Below are 24,077 nucleotides of genomic sequence, written 5' to 3'. Positions count from 1 at the left end.
TCCAGCATTCATGCTATACTGGCAGAAGAGTATCTAAGTTAGTCCACACATGCATGCTCACTGACACAAGGAGGTATATTTATATGCAGGGATATATGGGTATAAATGCGTAGAGGTATACCTGTTAAAAAATCCCCTGGACTTCAGTGAAATAGTCACTTCAAATATCTTGGCATTTCTCAGTGGGAGAGAGTTGAGCCTCAAGGAATGGAAGGTTTCAGCCCAGGCTCTATCATCCATTTTGGGTGCTGATCCTCAGAACCTTGCAAACTGTGAGCTCTGAGAGTCATCCTGCTTGGAGTCACTGGTGGCAGCCTGCTGTCATCCAGAAGAGCCAAAGGGCTTCACTCATGACCAGTTTTTAGGGTTGTTTAGATGTTTGGCTTTAGTCATCCACAAATTTCACCCCTGAACACAATCTTGGTTGGTTATTGCTGGAATTTTTAAAAATCAGGTAACTCTGGAGTCTGTTCCTCTCAGGGTACAGTTCAGGTAAGGAATGCTCCAGGCCTGTCAGGGGTTGACTGATTACTCCTGCTGTCATTCCTTCCTTGGTCAGGCAACAGGAATTCCTTCCCATGGTCAGTGTTGCCCTCACCCTAACCATGCTGGGGCTGGTTCCTGTTCCAATCGAGGGACACTTCACTGCCCAGCTCATCACACAAAGGCCTAATGGGAATTTCTGAGGTAGGGCAGCCATGAGGAGGGGGAGGAAGGCACCATTTGGAAGTTGGGGAAGGAGAAAAGTAGCTCTGCTCTTCAGAGTTTCCCTGTTTTGAGCAGGTATTATTGGAGTGGATGTTCGTTACTGTAAAACCATGATGCACTGGATAATGTTAGGATAACAAGGATTTTTAATAAGTGTTTCTTTTTTTAATACTGAAAGAGCAAGTTATGATTTTTTGCAGAGTTTACTTAGTTGTAAATAAATACTATTGTAAAGTTACTATTGAGTAATGTATTCACACTGGGGAGAGGAATAATGATGCCTCCTGTAAAATGAGAACGTTTGTCATCTGTGGGAAAATGCTCAATGTTGTGTATGAGTTGCCTTTTTTAAGGCCCAATCCTTGCATGGTGTTTAAGGAAGAGTCTGTCTCTTAGACTTCAAAGTACCACAAAATGTACAAGATTTGTATGTATGGCTGCCTTGGCAGAAGAAAGAAGGATGAGCCAAGGGACCTCAGATGTCTTCTGTGTTGTATTTTTTTATTATTCAGAGTGTTTTAGGAACATTAGTGAATTTGTATACAAGAGAAGGAAATGTCCTTATTCATTAAAAGGCTTTCTTGAATCTGAAACTACTTAAGAGGATCTGGTAGTGCCTGATAAAGCCAGTCTTGTTTCACTTGAGTAATTTTTTTCCTTGTTTACTACTCCAGCTGTTCTTTACTACCTGTCACCTGGAATCCTTGGTGTGAATAAAAAGTAACTCTTATCATGGGGCAGTGTTTTGCAATAGCTGTGACATAAAAATACGTAATTTGTGTATTCTCTGGTATTTTTGTGTGATTGTGTACAATAATTGTGTGTTATCTCAACAGTTGCAGAATTAGCTACCTACCAGTAGAGGTCAAAGACACAGGGAACAGCAATTCTGTTTTTTAGGGAGTTTAATTACCCTCCCAAATAATCATCACCACACATTCAAATGGAAATCTGTCAAAAAGTTGATAACCTGTTTTAGTGATTATTTGCCTTGGCTTCATTGACTCACTAACACAAGATTGGAATAGACATCCCCAGCCATCAATTCTGCTTACGATTTCTATTAAGCAGCTCTTGGTCTCTGTCATAAAATGGCAGGTGGGCAGCCTACATTTATTTAGTGAAGGCTCAGGGTGGCTTTTTGTCTGTTCACTTGGATTCCTGGCAGTCGTAGGAAGAGGCTGTTCCAGAGGCTTGTTGTCCTGATTAAAAATATGTTCTCATTTCTAGCCTGAGCTTACTTGCAACTGGTTTATGCCCTTTAATTCTTAAGCCTTTCAGTCAAAGTTTATGCCCTTTAATTCTCAAGCCTTTCTCCTCCTTCACGTACATCTTCAGCATGTAACCACAGAGATCAAAGGTGTCTGTTTTAAACTTTTTCTCTCTTAAGTTGAGCACCTTAGGCACCTCTAAGTTCTAGTGGGAAATAGGCTTTCCATTTCTAGAAAACGGTTAGTTTTGTTATCTGTAGGTCAGATGGCTTTAAATGTAAACAGTGTTCCAGTCCACTCATTCCATCTACTTTTCTTCCTCTATTGGAGGTACCTTCTGGAATAAAGGCTTCCTTTTAACTACTCCTTGTGAAAGGCCTGTAGTTTGCCTGCATTCTTGGCCCTCAGTTGTGTCTCTCCCTGTGCAGTTTTCAGACTTTCTCTGTGTTCATGATCACATTTACCTTGGTGTCACAGAAGGTAGAGTACACTTCTTTTGGGCAGTACTCAGTAATTGGACAAAAGTAAATAGGATCAATCCTGAGACAAAAGGTCTTTATTTTAGTGTCCTGACTTTGGTGGCTCGCTGCATTATTTTTTTTTTTGTTCATTGGTTAATGAGACTGTAATTCACACTTCTGAACGAGATTTGTGCAGGAACATGCTTTTAGGTTTAATTGAAATCCTTGTCTAACTGGTTACAAACAAGTGCTAGCCAAAGAAAGTTCGTGAGTAGGAAGCTTAGTTAATTTTTTGTAAAAGTCTCAGATAAATGCTAATTATAAACTGACCTCAGAAACTTGAGAAGGAACAGACAGACCTGCTTTTAGCACTCCAGGTGGATTCATTGCTAATTGTGTGTTTTAATTGATGGCACAAATCTTATTGAGTAGGAAGTTACTCACTGTAGGGCTTCAGCTACAGGGCCTAATCAGAAAGACCCACACATTCTGTGTAATCTTCTGCTACTTGGCTGATGCTAATGCCCTTTAAGTCGTTATTCCTGTCACATTTCTGGGGGGGGGAGTGACAGCTAAAAATTGGCCCTTTTGGATTTGTGAGAGTCAATCTTCTACTAGTGAACAATTATGCAACAGATTAAAACCCACCATTTTCTAGAGTCTGCTTGTGTGCCATCTGTTGTCCTGTGGCTCAGCATGTACTTCTTCAGGCACTGGCCTAATGGAACCAAAATATGGGAACAAGCTAGGAGTTGAAGTTTTGCTAAAATATGAGACCTTAAGAAAGCATGTTGTCTGAAATCTGGTAGTCCTATCTGTCAGGGAGTAGCATGCTTGGTCACAAAATGATTTCGTCTTTTGTTGGTGTGTAAAGACTTTCAGACTGGTGGCCTTGGAAGCTGAAACTCAGCAGGTCAAGTTTGGCATTGGCAGTAGATGTGCAGTCTTGCCTAAAATGCCAGTTGTCCCCCACCCTTCATCTGTAAGATCTTAGTATGACGTGGTTTTTCATGGATAGGCCACCTCCAGCATAAAACAATCTCCTAACTTTTGATGGCACAAAATAATTGACAGAGAATACACAAAATAAGCTGATGGTATTTTCCAAATGAATTGGGATTTTTTTAGGGTTTTCAGTTACTCTGTAGACAGATGTGTGAGACATTGCAAACTACTAATGAGTGGCACTGGAATTGCATTTTTGTATTTTGGCACTGGAGCAGAGGGGCGAAGAGGACCAGTTCTGCCAGAGTTGGTGGAATTAAGGTTTTCAACAGTTATCCTCTAAATTGCCCACTGAGTGGAGCAGCCAGAAGAGAGCAAGTAGCCTTCCCTGGGAGCAGGCTTTTGTTCCATGGCAGCAGGGATTGGTAGCCAATTTTCATTACATAAAGGTGCTGTACTCTGCTTCCCCCTGCCCTGCCACAACCCCACCCCTTCTCTCCACAAAATAAAAATAAAAAAGAAAAGGAGGCATTAGTCTGTGTTGCAGAAAGGCTTTGCTGTGTTTCTTTTAAGTTTGCTTCGGATGCTTTGGCCATTGTTCCCAGTTTTGTGTAGAAATGTGCAAGTGTTATATAATTAAGGTGCTTAGGGTATCATCACTCCACCACTGTTACTGCTGCCACTTGGCAATTCAGAAGGACCCTGCTGTCCTGTTTCTTTTAAGGAATGCTGTTGATGTAAAACAAACAGAAACCTCTGCCTGCAGAGGTTTTGTTCTTTGGGTCTGGAAATCTCGTATAAAAGCTTGTCTGCCTCACGGAGTACTGCAGAAAGCAGGGGTGCACATCTCGGCGATTTCTGTCTCTGGGGTGAAGTAGGTACTGCCGGGAGGTCAGGTAGCTCTGCTTGCAGCGAAACATGTAATGCAGATGAGCTGTAGCAGATTACTCTAAGTGAAGTAGATTAAAAGGGTGAAAGAGCTGCTTTTGCTCTTTGGTTTGTTCTTTTTCTGTGCCTGTCAGCATTCTGTGAATACAAATCTTTATATTGAGTTAATTCCTTCCGTCGTGTTTGTTTGGATCTTTTGCAAAGCGGCAGAGAAGAAAAAAGTATTAAACCTCAGGAATATGATTGCAAGATCACAGGAGTAGACAGAGATAAAAATGTGTGGGTTTTTTTATTTTGGAGGAATGTTGTTCCTTTTTAGTCTTATCTTATGAAGTGGATTAGTTGAGAATATTCTAAATAACTTCTGCTTGGCCTACTTAGTTTCATTCATTGATTTATTCAGGAAAAAAAAAAAGAAATAAAGAAAAAAGCTGCGCTGGTAGCAGATGATACAAAGCCCAGCCTTCTGTGGAGCTCACTTATTTTAGCAGTGTCCAGTGGAGGTGCTCTGGTGCCTGATATTGCAAGTATGCCTACACTGCTGTGTTTCTCAGTGCAGGCACTAATGATGAGTCTTTTCTTTGTCCACTCCACTTGCATGAAATGCAGAGACTAAATCACTTTGTGGACTGCATATTATGTCAGATTTCACTGAAAATGACTGACAAATTTAGTAGTTGACTGTGGACTCATCAATAAAGATACATTTAGCAAGACTGTGTTTGTTGACAAAATCAAGCTGAATGATCTCTCACTCTTCATCTCCTTATAATGAAGCAAATATAATTAACAGCCTAATTTGACATTTTATTGAGAAGCAGTCTCGTGGGAAGAAGAGATGCATGTTCATCTTTGTAGTCTGGGATTTTGAAAAAACTTGAAGAGGTGCTGAGGTGGTTAAAATCTGAGTAGGGTCAGCAGACTGCCTGTCAGTGGTGACCTCCTTCCATGGCCAGCTCAGCTGGACACACACCTCTGCATCTTTAGCCATGTCTTCTAAATGCACAGCTTTGTACTCTACATATGCACTGGTTTACTCTTTCCTTTATTTCTCCCAGACTTTGATTTGTTGGTAGTTCTCAGTGAAGCTTGACAGACAGATGGAGGTTGGCCAGCGCTTTCACCCATTTCATGAAAACTGGCGACTGAGAATCCTGTGAAAGCTTCCTGAAGCTGATCCTGAGGTGAAAACCTGTACCAGTGAAAGTACAAGTGTGGTCAGATGTCAGAGAACTGTGTGGGAGCCGGTCCTAACAAGGTATCAGAGCCCAGGAAAGCTTCAGTAGGAGCTTACCATAAACAATGTGACACAAGGTTCTGGCAGACTGGACTTAGGAGACTTAGAGTTGACAGAAGTACTGCTGACAGCTGCTGTAGAGAATTAAATGAACCTCAGCAGCTGAGGCAGGGCTGCTTGCTTTCATGTTTTTGTAGGTTTTGCTGTGGATTAACAGGTAGGCTTGGTGTATTTGTCTCAGGTTCTACTGAGAAGTCTTGGGCTAAGTAGTGCAATCAAGGTGCAGCTTTGAGTAAGTAAGAATTCAAAAGTGAGGCAGACAGTGGTAGTGCGACCTTTGGATTGGAGAGCTTCCTCTCCTTCTCCATACCTTTAGAGAAGGTTCTGGGGTTTATAATGGAATGTGATATGTAGCTTTTTTCTTTTTTTCCCTCCCTTCACAAACCACAAAATTTACAGTTTTTTCTTGTCTTTGAAATCAGAAAATGTAAAGACATAATTATATCTTGCAGAAGCAGTTCCAGGTAAGAGCAAGATATATGATATAATACAATCCACCACATAAAACTTTGGCTAAAAGTGCACTAAAATAGAATGGAAGGTAAATAGCTTTGGTCCTCAGTGGCAGGTATTGATTGCTTATCTAAATTGTCACTATTGACTTTGAGGTCAGCAGTGTTTTCTCCTGAATTATGCTGCATCAGAGAATATTTATGCACGTATTGGAATTATCCTTATAAATTAATAATAGCCTTAGTATTTTTCCCCTGTACTTCTCACTTTAGCTCCCTTTTTTATATAGTGTGGGTTCAGAGAAACACATATGAATCTATTTTAGCATTATTCCTACTTTTCCATAGGAAGCAGAAATCTTTACTAACAAGCAAAAATCTTTTTTCGTCAAAGTAAGCTTTTTTTTTTCATTTTCAGTGGTTTTAAAAGTAAAATGACATGACTCTTGGGATGGAGAAGACAGACAATCTTCTGAATATAGACCACTGCAATGCTGTTCTGAAAGCAATAGGATATTAACTCTGAAGCATCTGTCACATTAACATTGTTCCCATGTGGATGGTTCATAAGGAAAAGCTTCACTCATTTTAAAACATAAACTAATTTAAAGGATGTATATTTGATTTGAGTAGCTTATTTTTAGTTGTTTTTTTTTTTAAATTCATTCAAGCTAATTTATGCTATTCTGAGTCAAGTCACCCCATAGACTTGTGCCCTTAGTTTTAGTTTTCTTTAATTTTTATTGAATGGAATGGTTCTGCTTCTTATTAAAAGTGATGTTTTAAAAAAAGAAATTTGTGTAAGCAATACCTCATCTACAGTCTACAAGCATATTCAACATAAGAACTTTTTACTGGAAGGCACCCTGTTGAGGTTGAAGGTTGTTCTTCATTCGTCAAAGGATGGATGAAGGACAAGGGAAAAAAAGGGATGTGTAAGCAGGAATTATATAACTACACAGGAATTTGCTATAGTCTGTACTTTGTAAACATATGTCTGTCTCATGTCTCTGCTGTCTTGGAGAGTTGGTGATTCTTGGCTATGTAATGACCTATGAGGATATACAGAGCCTCTGGATAAATGATACTTCCCAGCATAAAGGAAAACTAAATTGGTATTTTGTTTGAACAGTGTGTTTGACTTACACATTTTTTCACATGTTATACAGGGCACTAGGTTTGCTGCACTGCAGCAAACAACTCATATTCCTAAACCTTGCCACCAGTTCAGTTATGGTTGTTGTAAGAGGTGCAACAGTTGACTTCAGTGAGAAAGCAAAGAACGGGACTTATGGCTCGTTGCTTGGGATTTTAAGTTGTTCTGAGCCTAAGCTGATATGAGCTTCTCTTTAATAGGTTAATGTTCAGTTTAAGTAATTGATAATCTTGTAGCTGTTTTCAGTACAGATTCATTTAAATAATGGTGGAACTTAACCTTCTTATAGAAAATCAGTGTTTGCATACTTAGAACGAATATATTTAGTGGGGAATAGACTGGGAAAGGTTTACCTGTGGAAACATCACTCTGTAGTTCTTCTGCTTTTGCATTGTTCTGAGAATCAATTCCAGAGCAGTTTTCTTTGGCTTTTGGAGTCAAGGCTATTTTCAATAGCCCTAAAGAACAACAACAAACGTTCTGAAATCTTGATGTCGATTCAGCATGGAACAGAGCAAGGCCAAGGCCTCTCCACTGCATGCTGAGCACTGACAGTAGGATATAAGGCTAGACGGATGTCTGGTGGGATTTGGCACAGCAGTTTTTGTGGCAGATGCTGTGAGGTCCTAGGTTAGTGAGCAGTGTAAAAGAACCCATCTATTCAGCTTCAAAGTGGAGAAAGGGGATGCTGGTACAGAAGGTAGAGTATGGATAATAATTCAACTCCTAGTGGGAGTTCACAATACAGACTTGGCAGCATTTTTAGTCTCTTAATTAGATTCTAAAAAAATTTGTCCATGCTATATGCAGTAGTTTAAAATGCACTCATGCTTACATTTGTTTTCTTTATCTGCAGCCCAATGAAAAACATAGTGAGATGAGAGGGAAGAAATCCTTTGCTAAAACTCAAGACAAATCTGTATTAACTCTAGGATATCTGATAGATTAAACTAAGCAAATTCCTTTTAGCTACTTGCCTGACTCTTTACAGGCTCTAAATCAGAGCTTCTCAGGTCTCTATCTGGTCATAATCCTGCTTGAAATCAAGTCCAGGTTTCATGATCTCTAAATTAAAACAGCATAAGCTAAATCCTGGATTACAAGTACTGGTAGTAGCATCCAGCTTTAAATAAAGCCAAAGCATTGCCCTGTGTAAGGATGTAACATGGTGTGTGAAGGCAGAGTGGTGTTCCACTTCAAAGGGTTAGAAACAATAGGCCTTGAGATCCCACACTGCATTTGTAAGGCAGAAAGGTGGTCCCAGCAACTTTAGAAAGAAGAGGGAAGATAGTCACGTTAGTGAAGGTTTTGGCATATTGAAAATGTTTCTCTGATTCTGAACCAAGAATGCAAAAGTAATTCTGCTGCTTGTTTTTAGTGTTCCAGTTCTCTTGCTTTTGAGATGTCCTTTAATCACGGAACTACAGAATGGTTTGTGTTGAAGGGACCTTAAAGATCAGTTAATTTCAACTCCCCTGCCATGGGCAGGGATGACTCCCATCAGACCAGGTTGCGCAAAGCCCCATCCTGCCTGACCTTGAACACTTCCTGGGATGAGTCAGTCACAGCTTCTCTGGGCAACCTTTGCCAGTGTTTTACCACCCTCCGAGTAAAGAATTTCTTCCCAACATCTAATCTCAGTCTCCTCTATTTTAGTTTAAAACCCTTCCTCCTTTTCCTATCACTGTCTACATTACAAAAAGTTGCTCTCCCTCCTTTTTATAAGCTCCTTTTAAGTACTGGAAGGCTGGAATTTTAATTATCACTTGCAACTCAGGCTTGTGGTAATATGTGCATAAAGTAAATATTTGTCACTTTCTACTTCTAGGTCCACTGTCCTTCTTTCCTCAGTGGAAGCTGAAACATTATGATGTTATTGTAGGTGTTTTGTCAGCTCGACACAATCATGAGCTACGCAGTGTTATAAGGAATACTTGGTTCAAGCACCTGAAACAACATCCTGCCCTGAACCAACGGTAACCTCTACTGTTTTGTGGTTTGGGCCTGGGGGGCAGGGGGTGAGGGCTGTAATGCTGAAATAGCTTGATTTAATAATTTTTGTTTTAAAGTATTTCTGAGTTTGTTTGTTTGTTTGTTTTTGAGAATCTTGTACTCTGATAGATTTTTTTTTAAGTCTGCTTAATAGTATATAAGAATACTTCTTGCCTTGGGCTGTAACTACTTTTTATACACTGCTGTTTGCTTTTGCAATTACTTGCCACTGTTCATTAGTGATGCATAAGCCTTTCTCTTTTTTGTGTTGCAATGTATGGTGTGCAGCTTGAATCCTCGGTAATCCAGGATTCTTGAAAACAGGCAGGATCGCATTTGGTGGGAGAACCATGAAAACTCTTGCAAACAGCCTCAACTGTAAAGTTCAGGTTTACTTCCCACTGAACCAGGTGCACCAAACTGCTGCAGTGCGAGTGGCCCTTCCTGATTGCTTGCATAGACCTGACAGTGTACAGACAAGTCTGTTTTTACTGAGAAGCTCTGCTGTTCATCCCTGGAAATGCTGCCATCCTCACACCTTGGTACCTGCCTTGCACTGAAAGCATTTTGGTATTCCCAGATTCGGTGTCAGCTTGCAGCCTGGAATCCAGCATAACCACTACAGTCATCTAAAATTGTGAGCTTTCATAGCTTGTATGGTGTTCTGGGAGGACATTTAGCTGCTAGGTGAAAAGATAGCTTAAGGTGGATCCTTGCTCTTTGTACTACTTGATGTCTCCCTACTATGGAATAGCCATTACTGGAGCTGGAGAGGAACCTCTTGTTTTGCTACAACCCAAAGTTGAACTATTTCATTGTAAACAGATAGTCTGGAGTCCTTGTTCCTCCTTTGATGCTATGTGTCTTTTTTCCTGGTGTTTTTTTCATTGACTTTTGAGTGCTTAGTATTTAAACAGTCTTGAATTAAGTTACAAACCCAGGCCAGAAGGGGCAGGTCTCTGGGATCCTTCAGTGTTGCCTTAGGTCTTTTTTCTGTTTAGTGTTTTGGCTGTCTTGAATCTCATTTCTAGCTGCCAATCTTCTTGTGACCTCGTAATGTAAAATGTTCATGTGGATTTGGAATTGAGCTCCTGTGAGGGGATTCATGTGGTTGCTCTGCATACCAACTGTCATTGCTGATTTTTAAGAGGTTCAAAACCTTAACCCTGTGAAAGACAGGCCATGGTGATAAGATTAAGTTTTTTGAAGATGGAGGGAGGAGGGAAGAGAACTGGTGTTAATAAAAGCAAATTATTTTAGTGTCCTTGTGAAGTTTATAATAGGTGCGCATGGTTGTGCTGTGCCAGTGAAGGACAGAGAAGATCCCTACTCCTGCAAACTTCTGAACATCAGTAACCCAGGTATGGAAGTTAACTTTTAAAAATTCTGTGGTCTAAACTAGAGCTAGTCATCTTTTCTGAGAGTAGTTTGTGAAGTTTAATTGAGACAGCTAGTCTTGAAAACAAACACCTCCTAGAGTTTGTTGCATGACCTTCCAGTAAGTACCATGTGCAGGCCAGAAAGGGAGAGATATTTGGGCATGTGAAGGGGAGGCCATTGCAATGGATTTGCATTTTCCTTGTGTCACCAGACAGTTTCTCCCATATAACATACATTTTTTTTGATTTATGTGTTAAATGAAGTTGGAAAGAGACAAAATGACCGGGCATATTGTCAAATGTGAAGGTCACAGTCTTGAGTGTCAGATGGACTTCTTTGGTGTCAAAGTGAATTCTCTAAGCAAAACTGGCTGATAGTCTGCTTTAGAGAGAAAACAATTAAGAAATATAAAATGGGGGAAAAAATGAAATGTCATAGAAAAATTCCTAACTAAAATTGTAATTTTTTTCCTGTCACCTTTTGGATTTTATTTCATTTTTGCTGTTTAATTCAAGTTAACTAAGGACTGCTAGGCACCTGAGCCATGATTCAACACCAAATGTAACTTCTATTACTTTCTCTTTGAATGACAACATCCACTGTTCCCGAGTATAAATGGTACCTCAGGGCTTAGGTAGGCGATAATGCCAAAAAGCAGGCAGCTGAATTAAGTGGAGGTGTGTGCCATTTTGATACATGAATAATTATTTTGTTATGCTAATGTGCAGGTATTCATGCAGTCAAATAGCATTTTTGTCTGCCTGCTGTGGATTTATTGTGTTTCTAATCTTTTCCCTGTGGATATGTAGGCATTGAGCTGCAATTGCTATTAGCCTGCAGATTGCTGTATCACTGAAATTTTCCTTGCTGCAGTCTGCAGCCCATTGTGTTTTCTTTGACTCCAGTGGTTGATTATCCTTGTGCACTTGTGAGCCATGCTAATTGACCAGAATGCTTTGCATGTAGGCAGTGTGCTTTGTGTGTGTCCAGGAACTATGGACTTTTCTCACCTTAGCTCTGGCCTTTCCTTTTCATGCAGTTTTGAATCAGGAAATTGAAGCTTTCAGTCTCCCTGAGGACACACCTTCTGTGCTGTCTGAAGACAGAATCGTCAGTGTGAACTTTCGTGTCCTTTACCCCATTGTCATCACCAGCCTTGGGGTATTTTACGAGCCTGATGGGGTGGGATTCCAGAGGAACATCACTGTAAAGCTGTACCAGGCAGAACATGAGGTAGAGTATTGTAGGTATCTTTTGAAAGCATGATGTCTCTCTTTTGTGGATTAAGTTCTTACAGAAAGCGACATGCTGTGTTGGTGAGTTAGAAGAGAAGTACTTAACTGACAAGTGTATGAATTATATTTTTCTTCTGTTGCATTTTAAATTCTCATATGTGTATACAGAGGCACATCCTGGATGAGGAAAAGATGAAATTCACAAAGTACTATGAGTTAATCTAGATGCTGTTATGAAAGAGCACGTATATCTAATTCCAATTTTTTGTTTGTATTTGAAGTTCCAAATATTGATAATTATTAAGGAATAAAAAACCCCTCTAGAATATATTTAAAACAAGTGCAGAAACATGCATTTGGTGTCTTCAAGCAGAGATGCAGAACAGCTGTAATTTTTTCTTGTCTGTCCTCTGGCAAGACATTTTGAGATATCTAAATACTGGTATTATTTACTGGTAATAATCAGACTTCATTGAAAATTTCCCCCAGTCCCAAGCTGTTGTGGGTTGGATAGAATAGCTTTGTGATTTGGAGGGGAAAAAAATTGCCCAAGATTGTTGCATTTGATATATTACATTTATCTCAACCAATAACTTGATAGGCCAATTTCAAAACTTCTGCTTATGCTACAGTAGAAAAAATTGTAAGTATGACATCCAAGGAGTTTGGTTTATAATAAAAATAAAGTTCTACTATAATCAAGTTCATGTTTCCTAAATTGTAGACTTCCTAAATGTTCAATGTCTGATAATTTTATCTGCATTAGCTTTTTACTTTCAGTGAAGTAGAAAAGTTGGTATCGTAAGAGAGCTTCAAAGCTGTTTTTTGAAGATTGGAATTTGGCAATGCAGCATCTTTATGTAATTTGTTACTATCTAAGAGCCATTTGATGGCCTGTCTAATACAGTAGCACTTTCAATGTGTGTTTCGTTTTTTTTTTAATTTTGGTTTTTTCCCTGTTGTTCACAGGAAGCGATCTTCAGTGCTCGCTTTAGTCCACCAAGCTGTGGAGTGCAGGTGAACAGATTGTGGTACAAGCCAGTGGAGCAGTTTATTTTGCCAGAGGTATGTGCAATATCAGAAATGCCAGCAGTTCTCATAAGTCATGTGGACAGACTGACTGATGAAACTGGCCTTTGCTTGAGGCTGAAAAGGGCAAGTGAAAACCTCTAGAATGTTAGTTCACAGAATCACAGAATAGGTAAGTAGTTGCAGGGATATGCTGAAATCCAGTATTTGTTTTACAGCATCTTGTTACCACAAGTCGTTTTAAAGCCTGGAAAATACAAATTGATAAAAAATTACATCGTGAAATAATAGCAACTTCATAAAATTTACTATTTCTGACTGAAAGCTGCACCTGCTTTGATTCTGTGGGAGGGTTTACCAGAAAATGTGATGCTTCTTTCTCCCTTCTGCTGTATCGGACATTAGTACACAAGATAGGGAGGGGAGGATGGCACAGGTTTCTAGGGAGCAGCTGGAAAAGAGGTTTCTGCATCTGAGGTCTTGGACATAACGTAAAGATATCGTGAGTTACTTTTGCAGTGACTGTGTTACTTGTTTTTGGTATAGGGATATGGAACCTACTTGTGGCTGCCTAGGAAGGCAGGTGATTAAACACAAAAGGAATAGAATATGATAGGAAAATATGCCCTGATGTTTTCACAGTGAAGGCCTAATGAATAAAGGTGGGCTCAGAAGGAGAATTCTGGTTAGCAGACAAAAGTAATTGTTTTCAGTGGACCAGTGATCTCTAGCTGGATATCTCAACTACCATTTTAGACAATTCCCCTTAATTTAAATATTTTCCTGGACTCTTGCTGCTATTTCTGTAAGTTGTCTTTAGGTCTGGGTTGTTTTATTATTAAAGAAACTGTGTTATGAAAGAAAGAAGCAAGAGAAGATTGAAGAGGGAAGAAAGGACAATTTGAGCCAATTTACTCCCCGATTTATTCCCCTGACTCTATGTTAATGCATTTGGAAATCTGTTAATTTTAAGGGGAATCTGCAGCTGGCTGATTGGTTTATCATCTTAGACAGTGTTTACTGAATACTGTGCAAGTTGTTATGCTGGCAGGAGACCTTTCAGGTGAGCAGACCACTTACAGTATTTTGTGCATACGTTTTGGCAATCCTGATTTCATACTAAAATGATTAAGGATTTATTTTATGTTTTTAAGAAGAATATTGGTTACCCAGTAATTTGATAGTCTATTGTGTGAGCCTTTTTCCTGTAAGGCTTTGTTTTGAGATGCTAAAATTCCAGGCAGTTGTAATTTTGCTATAAATGGTTGCAATTTTCCGGAGAGGCAGATGGGAAGTGTTTCCTTGAGAGAGAGAGAGAGAGGATATTAGTATTCATATATTTCTTTGTGTGGGCTTCCTTAATCTGATATGTGTCATGCGCTGAATGCTTACAGGGTAACACGATGTTTCTAACGTAGATGAATAGGGCTTAGGCACAGCATGCAGTCTCCTGTGATGCTCAGGATGCTGAAGCATACACAGTGATTCAGAAGAGGTGGCAATGCCCACGTGTTCCTGTCTACTTGTTTGAGAGCACTGAATTTAGTGAACTGTTTAATTGTCATAGGATGGTGTCTGAAACAGCGTCTATTCTCTGTCTTTCCACCTTGAAGAAGTAATGGATTGTACAGACTGCTGAAGAGCTTCATTCATCTTCCAGCTGAAGTGCTGCTCTTTCTGCTCATCTTGGGGAAAGGAAAGGAAATGCAGCATTAGAATAAGCATCTGGCAGGCCAGATTGTGAGAGACAGAATCGATCATTCAGCTTTGGAACGACTGAAAGCTCAGAACAGCAGATAACTAAAACACACAGGGCTCTTACAGACAAGTCTTAGCAATGCACTTAGTTTGTCAAAAAAGCCATGGTCCTCTTGCATGGGGATGGGACTCTGTACTGCACATAGTGGGGAGTAGTTGGAGGAACAAGAAGCACAGCAGTGTTTAACATTAGGAGAGGAGTTTGGCAGGGCTGCATTATGTCGGTTCACCTGTTCGGTATTCACTGTAAATGCCACTACGCTCTGGCAGCAGCAAGGCTGGAATTTAAATGGGGAAAAACAGATGATGTAGTCTCAGGTGTGCCACTAATGTTTTTGCTTTAAGCATTTTCAGGCCTCAGCTTTCATTAAGTGGCTTAGAGTAAGAATAGCTGAAGGCTAAAGTCATTAGAAAATTTGCTTACAAGTCTCTCAGCCTGAAAAATAGCGATGGTTTGCAGCCTTAGGACACCTTACACTGAGGTTCACTGATAGTAACTGATTAAGACTCCTGGAACATTTGAAGTCAGTATCAGTAACAGTCAGTGGTGAGAACTGTAATGTTTTTGCTTGCTGAGGCATGAAAGGATTCTTCTGTTCACTGAACAACTTTCCAAAGGTTGTGTCTATAACAGGACACTGAAGTGTAATTAGAGCCCAATCCCTACAGTAAAAAACATTGGAATGGGAGATGACAATCACTGCAGAAAGAGAAATTCAGACAGTAGAAAAAGTCTTAATATTGGTCCATTTATTTTGATAACTGAGAAATAATTAAACAACACAAAGCTGAGTATGAGTCAGCAGTGCCCTGGCAGCCAGGAGGGCTAGCCGTGTCCTAATGCTTCATTCAGGCACAGCATCCTCAGCTGGGTAAGGGAGGGCATTGTCCCCCTCTGCACTGGGGCAGCCTCACCTCGAGTGCTGGGGGCAGTTTTGAGTGCCTCAATGTAAGAAAGACATTGAACTGTTTAAGATAGAGTCCAAAGGAGGGCAGTGGAAACGGTGAAGGGCCTTGAGGGGAAGGCATTTGAGGAGCAGCTGAGGGCACTTGGTCTGTTCAGCCTGGAGGAGGCTGAGGGGAGACTTCACTGCAGTTACAGCTTCCTCATACAGGGAAGAGGAGGGGCAGGTATTCATCTCTGTGGTGGCCAGTGTCAGGACCTGAGGGGATGGCCTGAAGCTGAGTCAGGGGAGTTTTTGCCTGGATATTAGAACACGGTTCCTCACCCAGTGGGTGGCTGGGCACTGGAACAGGCTCCTCAGGAAGTGGTCACAGCACCAAGCCGAGAGTTCAAGAAGAGTTTGGCCAATGCTTGCAGGCAGAGAGTGTGATTTGGTAATGGTCCTGCAGGGTCAGGAGTTGAATTGGATGATCCTTATGGGTCCCTTCCAATTCAGCTTATTCTGTGCAACAAAGGGAAGGTATTGAGCATGGAAGTCAGGCTTGCTTCTGACTGGCTAGCTCCATTATTAGCTTACAAAGCTGGCATTTTAAATAATAGATAAGAGAGTTCTGAAATACACACGCAGCTGTCATTAAACACTGAGACTGCTGCAGATGTTAAGACCTAGTTCTAGAGGAAAACAAAAAAGTAAGCTGAACTCTAATCTAGACTTAAAAGTGTTTCAGTAACTGGAGAATTTTTGGAGAAGGTTTCTAGTGTACAAAGAAGCTAAAATGGGGAAGAGATGAGAGGTTGGTATAAGTAAATAGACTTCCTACAGCAACAGAGATGCATCTACAAACAAGTTGTTATTCTGTTCCAACACCCACACTAACAACCAGTGTGTTTCTGGGAGAGAAGCTGGGAGAGACAAAATGGAATGTGCTCATCTAGGAGTCAGGAGTATAACCACCCCACCTTTTCATAAGGGGGAAATCGCTTTAAAAATTTTTAAAAAATAATTCTTCCAATACTCTTACTTACACAACTTACCACCTGTTCCTTTTCATGTTCTCAGCAGTCCTCAGTTTAAAGTTGAGATTAAGTACTTTCAAATGCAAGAATTTACACACATACACACACACACGTATGTAAAACATGGAGTGGCATAGCCTAATTTGACAGTTAAAACCAGAAACTTTTGAAGTTACTCACTTGTCTTTTTCTTCCTTATCAGCCAAGATGTGAGGTAAGAATTCTGTCACTCCTACAGTAGCTTGTGACACCTTTACTGCAATAAAGGGGGCCATATTTTTCTTCAGGTTTTGCTGGTGTCAGGATTGAGTCTCTGATCTCTGTTTGGCAGATAACGATAAAAGATGAGCTTGTTTCCAAATCTGTTTTAATGTATTCTCTTTGTAAAGCAGGATTTTATATTTGATTTTTAAAACTTCACTTCAGGTCCCCTTTAAATGCTATTTTGATGATTTTAGAAAGCCAAAGTCCTTTACACTAGGTTTCTGTTAAAAGTTTAATATAGAGATTCACGATTAGTCTTTAAAAAATGATTATGTGTTACTGAGTTTCACGGGTGTGTTTTTTTTATGTGTAACTTATTTTTACTGAAGTATAAGTAAAACATTTATGTTACGTACTTCAGTTTAATCTTGTGTGAAGTTGACTACTTTAAAATAATTTTAAAGAGCCCATACTGTTGGGCTTTGTCTTTGTATACCTACATAACAATGTTTTGCTCTCTTACCAGAGTTTTGAAGGTACCATTGTGTGGGAGAGCCAGGATCTTCAGGGCTTGGTTTCAAGAAACCTTCATAAAGTGATGGTGAATGATGGAGGAGGTGTTTTCAGAGTCATTACAGTGAGTCCCCTCACCTTCCTTTCCACCATGTTTCTATTTTTCCTAGAAGTGAATGAGAATTTAGCATTTTACTTTCCTGTGTTTCTCTGTGTAAATCACTAATTCAGTTGGGCTTCTCCTTTTGTCTAAGAAAAGTTTTGCTTTGCCTTCTTGAAAAAAATTACACTCGTAAGTGGCATTTTATTTTGAGGGGACTAAAGCTCTCATTGCTTTTGTCAGATGTGAAGCAGTATCAGTATATCAGATATGGCAAAATGTGGGTCAAAAATCCTGTGCTAAAATCCCAACTGATGGGATTAAGTCTGGTTATTTGCTTTTTGGCAGTGTGTCTCTTTTTGTGTCAGATTGTTGCTTGCCTAAACATCCTGTAATTTAGCCAGAATAATTTTGCATTTTGCTGTCAACTTCAAAACTAGTTTTATGGATGTTTCAGTGGTACTGCTAGTTTCAGGTGAAACTTGAAAAAATGTCACAAAACTTTAGTTAAAACTCTTAGTCTTAGTCTTTCATGGCACATTGTGTGATTTTTTGGGTGGTCTTGTGCAGGACCACGAGTTAGACATCAGTAATTGTTGTGGGTCCCTTCCAACTCAGGATGTTCCTTGATTCTGTGATTATCCAAGTGCCTAAACCAGCAGAGCTTTTAATTAATTTCATTCTTAGTTGCCAGAAAACTTCTCAGCCTTAAAGGGAGGGAAAACACATCAATAATGAGAGATGAATGAATCTATTAATTTCCATTAATCTGTTCCTAACAGGCAGGGGAAGGGTCACTGCCACATGAACTCACAGAAGGTGTGGAGGGAATAGCAGGTGGTTTTATCTACACTATTCAGGGTAAGTCCACAAAATGTAGCATGACATTTGATGTTATGGTAAATAGGTAATTTAAATTACACTTCTGAGTATAATTTATGCTATTTCCATGAACTCAGTCACCCTAGGTTTTCTTTTAGTAGAAACATTTTCTTTTTGGCTCTTTTATGGTTAAAGTCAGCGTTCCAATGTGGTTCCTTTGCTTGCCTTTTGTCAGCCACTCCAGTTGACTTGCATCCCTTTGTCTTTTTATCTAGACTCTCTTCTTGGTTTTTTGTTACCCAAATCAAGTTAAAAAATATCATGCAATGAAATCTTTCCCTGGTGTTTTTCACACTTTTTTTCCAGTTCTGCTGCAGTTAGAGGTACTGTATCACAATGTTTAATATGGACAAACAGTTTCCATCCCTGTTGTTGCTCTTTTATACCCATTTCAGCAGAACATTCAGAGATTTTATAGGAGCCCTTTCCAATTTTTAAAATTTTGGCCACATAACACTGGAGTCGATACGTTCTTATTGGTCCATCATAGCCAACAGAAGTTGAGTGTCATTGCTGTGTTTTTGTAGCTAGGCCTAGCAGATATAATTGGGCAGTTCTTTTGTCTTGTCATCTGTGCAGGAGTCTGAATTGAGGTGTGTGCTAAAGCCTTTCCATCTTGTTTGTCAAACTCTTCTTCAGTACCACAAACTACCTCCTTATCTGCAGTATATTTTTAGCTTTTACCTGCAGTTATGTGATGTGGTTCAGCAGGGACCATCTGTGCTACATCAAAGCAATGCCTGTTTGATTGTATTTTGCATAGCATTGTTTGTTTGTTTGTGTGTTTATTTTTTATGCTAGATACATATACTTAGGAATAATTGACAGTGGCCTTTTTACTCTACAGGTAAGAGTAATAGTGAAGTCCCAGACCATTCTTTATATTAAGGAACCTTAAAAAGTTGAATTCTTTCATTACTGAGAAGGAAGAGAATACTTCTTTACTTTAAACTTTTAGTGTTAGGCCTTATACAAAAATATATTTCTTTGTTGTTCTGCAACTTTTTCAGTTTTGTAGAAATTTTAAAATTAATTGCAGGATTTTCATGACCCCATTAATTTGAATGCTTCTTCAGATTCATTTTGTCAATGTGTGCCCTGTATGATCCAAGAGAAATGTGAAATAATACGTAGATATGCATCTTTGTTTAATAATGGGTGCTGTTTCTTTCAGAAGGTGATGCTCTTTTAAAAAGCCTCCATACTCGCCCAGAAAGGTTCACAAGTCACATAAAAAACCTTGAGAAAGAAGATGCTTTATTGAAGGAAGAAAGCAGTACCTATGATGACATTGTTTTTGTAGATGTGATTGACACTTACAGAAACGTTCCCTCCAAACTGCTGAACTTCTACCGATGGTAAGTTAAAAAGGAAGTATTTTCTTATTTTCTCCTAGGAATAGTGCTGTTTGTAGTGCAAGATGATCCAGCAGATTATGTTATTTGATGGGTTCCATGAAATACATGCCTTCTGTGATTTACTTCATTAAGCTGTATTTCTCTCTCACAATTTTGGGTGCATGTAGTGAGTAAAGGGACAATGCCTATAGTTTTTTTGAGTGCTGACCCTTGGTGCCTCAAATCAGCACAAGCTGGCAAGACTGGCTTCTGCTCTAAGAGTCCAGGTGTAAATATTTTCATTTCTCCTTGTAATTTCGTTTCCTTTGTACCTAGCTGAAAACTAGCAGTTTTAGTATTTTAAAGGATGGCTTTTGGCCAGTCTGTATACTTACTCGGTGTTTCAGTTTGTGGCCATTGCTCCAGTCCCATAATGATGAGTGGAGAGGGAGGATTGGAAGCTTGTGTACGAGGGGGACAGAAGGCTGATAGGAAGAATATTCACAGTGCAATGCATTGTTTGTGGTGAATCTAGTAAGTGTCTATCTCTAATTTGCAGTGATTTTCATTACTCTGAGGCAACTGTTTCAGTTAATTCATGCTGCTGTGAAGTAAGAAATATAGCTGCCAGTTGTAATTTAACCAAAATTCAGTTTAGTTGCTTGAAAGATTATGCACTTCACAAATTCCATGGCTATGAATGTAACTGAAAAACTGAACCATGCTTTCAGTTCTAAAAGGAGGTTTGCATTTCAAGACTTAGATCTTTGTGATCATGTCTTACAGATTAGCAATTTTTCAAGATTTAGTAATAAAAGGCTTTTAAAAATACCCTTCTTGTTATAAGAAGTTACCCTTACAAATGTTTGTAACCGACCTAGTCATGATCCCATGAATCTTAAGCTTTTTTGGTTATTTTATGTGTGTCACATTCAACTCTTCCAGACAGGTAAAGATAACATTTTTCATATTTGAAGGGTGCATTTACAGAGAAAGAGTAAGTACAGAGTTGTTTCCACAGATGTTTTTTACCACCTGTGACCTTCTCATTGCCCTTGAACTGACTGTCTAATCCTGAAAGGAGGCTACTGACGTGTAGCCAGTGGCTTTTAACAGCTGTGCTGCCATCAGCACCAGGGATTCATATCCTTCTGAGGTCAACAGTGCTTAAGAGGGTCTCATTAGTAAATCCACCATCTGTCCTGGAGAACAAAACTTCAAATTTGTTTTCTTCTGCTCATACACAAATCCATGTTGTAAGATCATCATGGGATACAGCTGCATCTCTTTTGAAGGACAAGCAGTCAACCTTGGTTGATAGAGAAAACATGTAAAAGTCAAGGGTAGGAAAGACATTCCTTCCCTCTTGCTTCCCCCCTGCGTCCCAAAAATTCCCTTGCAGAGTGTACTGTCTATAGTTTGTGGTGTGCAGCTCAGCATCTGATCACTTTCCTTTTTGGCTACAGGACAGTTGAATCAACGAGTTTTGACTTGTTGCTGAAGACGGATGATGACTGTTACATTGATTTGGAAGCTGTTTTTAACAGGATACTGCAGAAAAAATTGGACAGGCCAAACATTTGGTGGGGAAAGTAAGTTGTTTTTTAAAATTATCTTTAAGAGATAGGTATGATTTCTTTAGTGAATGGTTTAGTGATTTAAGTCTGTTTTCATGTGGGTTTCCCTCCTATGCCTAAGGAAGCCAGCTGTAAAGAGCAGGACTTCTATATCTCAGAATCAGAAATCAATCCTTTACAGTAATTTTCCAGAGTGTGCCTTTACAATGATTTAAACTTGCTGAATATCTTACCAGGTTTTAAAATGTGTTATGGACATCTTTGTCGTGGTACTCAAGTAAATAAGAATTTTCCAGCAATACAGTGAAGTTAAAAGGAAAGTACATAGTACAGAACTATAAATATTATCTTTTGTGATGTCACTGTGATTTTTCTGGTGGGCTTGAGGAAGTGGGATAAAAAGGAGGAACAAAATTTCTGTTACGGTCTGCACTTTACTATAATATCTGTGAATTTCAGGCATTGCTACCGATTTCTGCTGTTTGAAATAGTAGATCTGATTAATTAATTTTTGAGTGAACTTTTCCAGCCTGTATTACACTTGCGAATAACCAGGAGGATCAAAATAGTCCTTACCTTCCCTTCCATCCATGGAATGCATTGCAGCTCTGGTACGACATCCAGTACAGCAGAAACTCTATGCTACTATAACATAATGGTACAATGTGCCTTCCTGCTGCCCTCTGCTCTGTAAGAAAAACAGGCCTTTGCTGCTTTGCTTCACAAATCTGGTCCTGCCTGTTGCTTACTCATAAAGTGATGTAATAAGGTGTGTGGTCGAGTGTGTGAAATAGTTGGTTATCTTGTGATTATCTCAAAGATCTGTAGGAGTGACATTTTTGAGTGTAAATTCTTTAACAGTCACAGTCTTCAGGTCAGGCAAGTGTGACGTGTAAGGAACAATGCTGAAATAACTACGGAAGTATAAAATGATTATCAAAGCAGATGCTTCTTAGTTTGGAGGGGGTTGAACCCTTCATGCTGTGATTCAGTGGAGTGGAAGATACTGAGTCTATAAGTGAATTCAGGTATCAGATGAGACTTTCATTTACTTTGTGCTTTAACATGTCAGCTTCAGTTGAATGGGCAGAAGCTGATAACAAATCTGCCACTCAGCTGTAATACCTCCCTTTTGGAGCTGTTGTCTGAGGTGACAATTCTTAGTAGCTCACTGAAGCTTTCAGCTGCTTGTGCTCATGACTGGAAATCAGCAATGCTGAACCTCTTTGTAAAACAGGGGGAGACCCTGCTGCATTGACACAGTCATGTCTCTTAGCTGTGAGTGCATGAAGTATTTGTGAGGCCAGAGGAGTGCAATAGCAGTGTGTTCCCAAACATGAAAAGCACGATGCTTCTCCCTGCCTCACTGGGCAGTTTGACAGGGTCCATAGCTCTGCACAGTGCAAGCTCTGCCATGCTGGGAGCGTGTGGGGAGACTGTGCAGACAGAGACTGCTTCCTGCAGGCCTCTCGGAGTGAATATAGCCTTCCTTAGAGAACACCACTGCCAGGAAGAGGTTTTTTTATAATTCAGTGATGGCAGCCTTTGAACATCTCCTTTGTTGAGCTTCATTTGGAAAACAGCTTAGGGAAAGTACATACTGCTTCCTGGGTTTTAAGCAGCCAGTAGTTTTAACAAGAAAATGGGTTGCATAACATTGCTATATGCGTGCCTGCTGGAGGCACTGCCTTTGTGTCATGTTGATTACCAAAGGGGTTAATTAGCAGGACACAGATGTATGTTATAAAATAGGTAAGGATGTGTTTGCTTACCTAGCTCAAAACCCAACAGCAAGGTGCAGATGCTGAAGACCTGACTGTCACTGTTGCTTTTGTTTCTGTTTTGAAAACTTTCTCTTATTATCCAAGATTAAGACCAAACAACAGCTACAATTTTAGCTTTGTGCCCTAGAGAAATAAGACTAGGAACTGTAAGTAGGATCACCTATTTCTTCCTCTCAATTGTTTGTTATCAGTATTAGATCAGTTGCTACCAGTGTTCATAGGTTCTACAGAGGACTCTCTATAAACATCTCATGTCTAACATGGTCTTCAGTTTCAGACTAAATTGGGCAGTTGATCGAACTGGGAAATGGCAAGAACTGGAGTATCCAAGTCCTGCATATCCAGCCTTTGCCTGTGGGTCTGGCTATGTCATCTCCAAAGACATTGTGCAGTGGCTGGCAAGCAACTCTGAAAGATTAAAAACATACCAGGTAATAAAGATTAGTTCAGTTTTTCTGTGTTAAATTGGTCCAGGGAACAGCATGTACTGGGTGAGTCAGAAAGAACATTGCTTTAGTGTTAGAGTTCCCCTGTCTTATGTGGGCTTCTGCCATGTTTTTGGTTGCTATGCTTAGTGCTTGTTCTAGGTTGAAGCACAGATGTTTTGGACTGAGAACCTCTGGAGCTATAATCTTGTTTTTTGTACTCTTGTTTTTGTAAGAGCAGTATATTATCATGGGAGAGGTGGGAGGAATATTTTAACACCTCTGCACTAGTCTGGTGTAGGTTTTTGTAATTACCATTCTTTACTGCTGGTAAATGATGCAACTTATTCCAGGTCACAGTCATGCCTTATGCTTTCTTGGTGCTCATATCTGTATGTTTTATTTTCATGTGTCATCTCAGGGTGAAGATGTGAGCATGGGCATCTGGATGGCAGCTGTAGGACCCAAGCGATATCAAGTAAGTCTGAAGGAATTGTCTCACCTTACAGAAAGAGGACATGCCTGCTGGTCCAAGGAGCATAAAACAGGAGAAACGTTTCTTTCTTTAAAAAGGAATTGAAATAATCATTGACTTAAAATCCAGAGGGAAAAAAATCTTGTAAAGATGTATTGAAAAGGAAAACCAGGAAACTGCCACAAACTGCCTGCAGACTCCATCCCTACCCTCAAGTTCTCTGAATAGGTCTAGCAGATCAGTTTGGGACCTTTGTTGCTAGAAACAATAAACACCTGATTCTTGGAAGTGATGATTGTTGGAGACTACATACTTTCTAAGAAAAACTATTGAAATGGTTCTCTCTC

General features: G+C 39.7%; 1 protein-coding gene across 2 annotated transcripts in view; it reads left to right on the top strand.

Annotated features, from left to right (window-relative positions):
- Nucleotides 1-24,077, top strand: part of B3GALNT2 (beta-1,3-N-acetylgalactosaminyltransferase 2) — a 30,716-nt gene that overhangs the window by 4,039 nt on the left and 2,600 nt on the right. Inside the window, exons 2-11 of one of the 2 annotated variants that reach the window (XM_066178812.1) lie at nt 8,947-9,094; nt 10,371-10,471; nt 11,530-11,723; nt 12,695-12,790; nt 17,164-17,274; nt 18,033-18,111; nt 19,310-19,490; nt 20,936-21,061; nt 23,102-23,261; nt 23,677-23,733. In XM_066178812.1, the coding sequence (XP_066034909.1) occupies nt 8,947-9,094; nt 10,371-10,471; nt 11,530-11,723; nt 12,695-12,790; nt 17,164-17,274; nt 18,033-18,111; nt 19,310-19,490; nt 20,936-21,061; nt 23,102-23,261; nt 23,677-23,733 (1,253 nt within the window). Of the gene's footprint in view, nt 1-8,946; nt 9,095-10,370; nt 10,472-11,529; nt 11,724-12,694; nt 12,791-17,163; nt 17,275-18,032; nt 18,112-19,306; nt 19,491-20,935; nt 21,062-23,101; nt 23,262-23,676; nt 23,734-24,077 lie in introns of both variants that reach the window. The other variant, XM_066178811.1, reaches the window with a different exon arrangement.

Source organism: Chamaea fasciata, unplaced genomic scaffold (assembly GCF_029207755.1).
Source record: "Chamaea fasciata isolate MVZ Bird 193981 ecotype frontalis unplaced genomic scaffold, bChaFas1.0.hap1 SCAF_3, whole genome shotgun sequence".
Lineage (NCBI taxonomy): Eukaryota > Metazoa > Chordata > Aves > Passeriformes > Sylviidae > Chamaea > Chamaea fasciata.
This window is presented reverse-complemented; position numbering and strand designations above follow the sequence as displayed.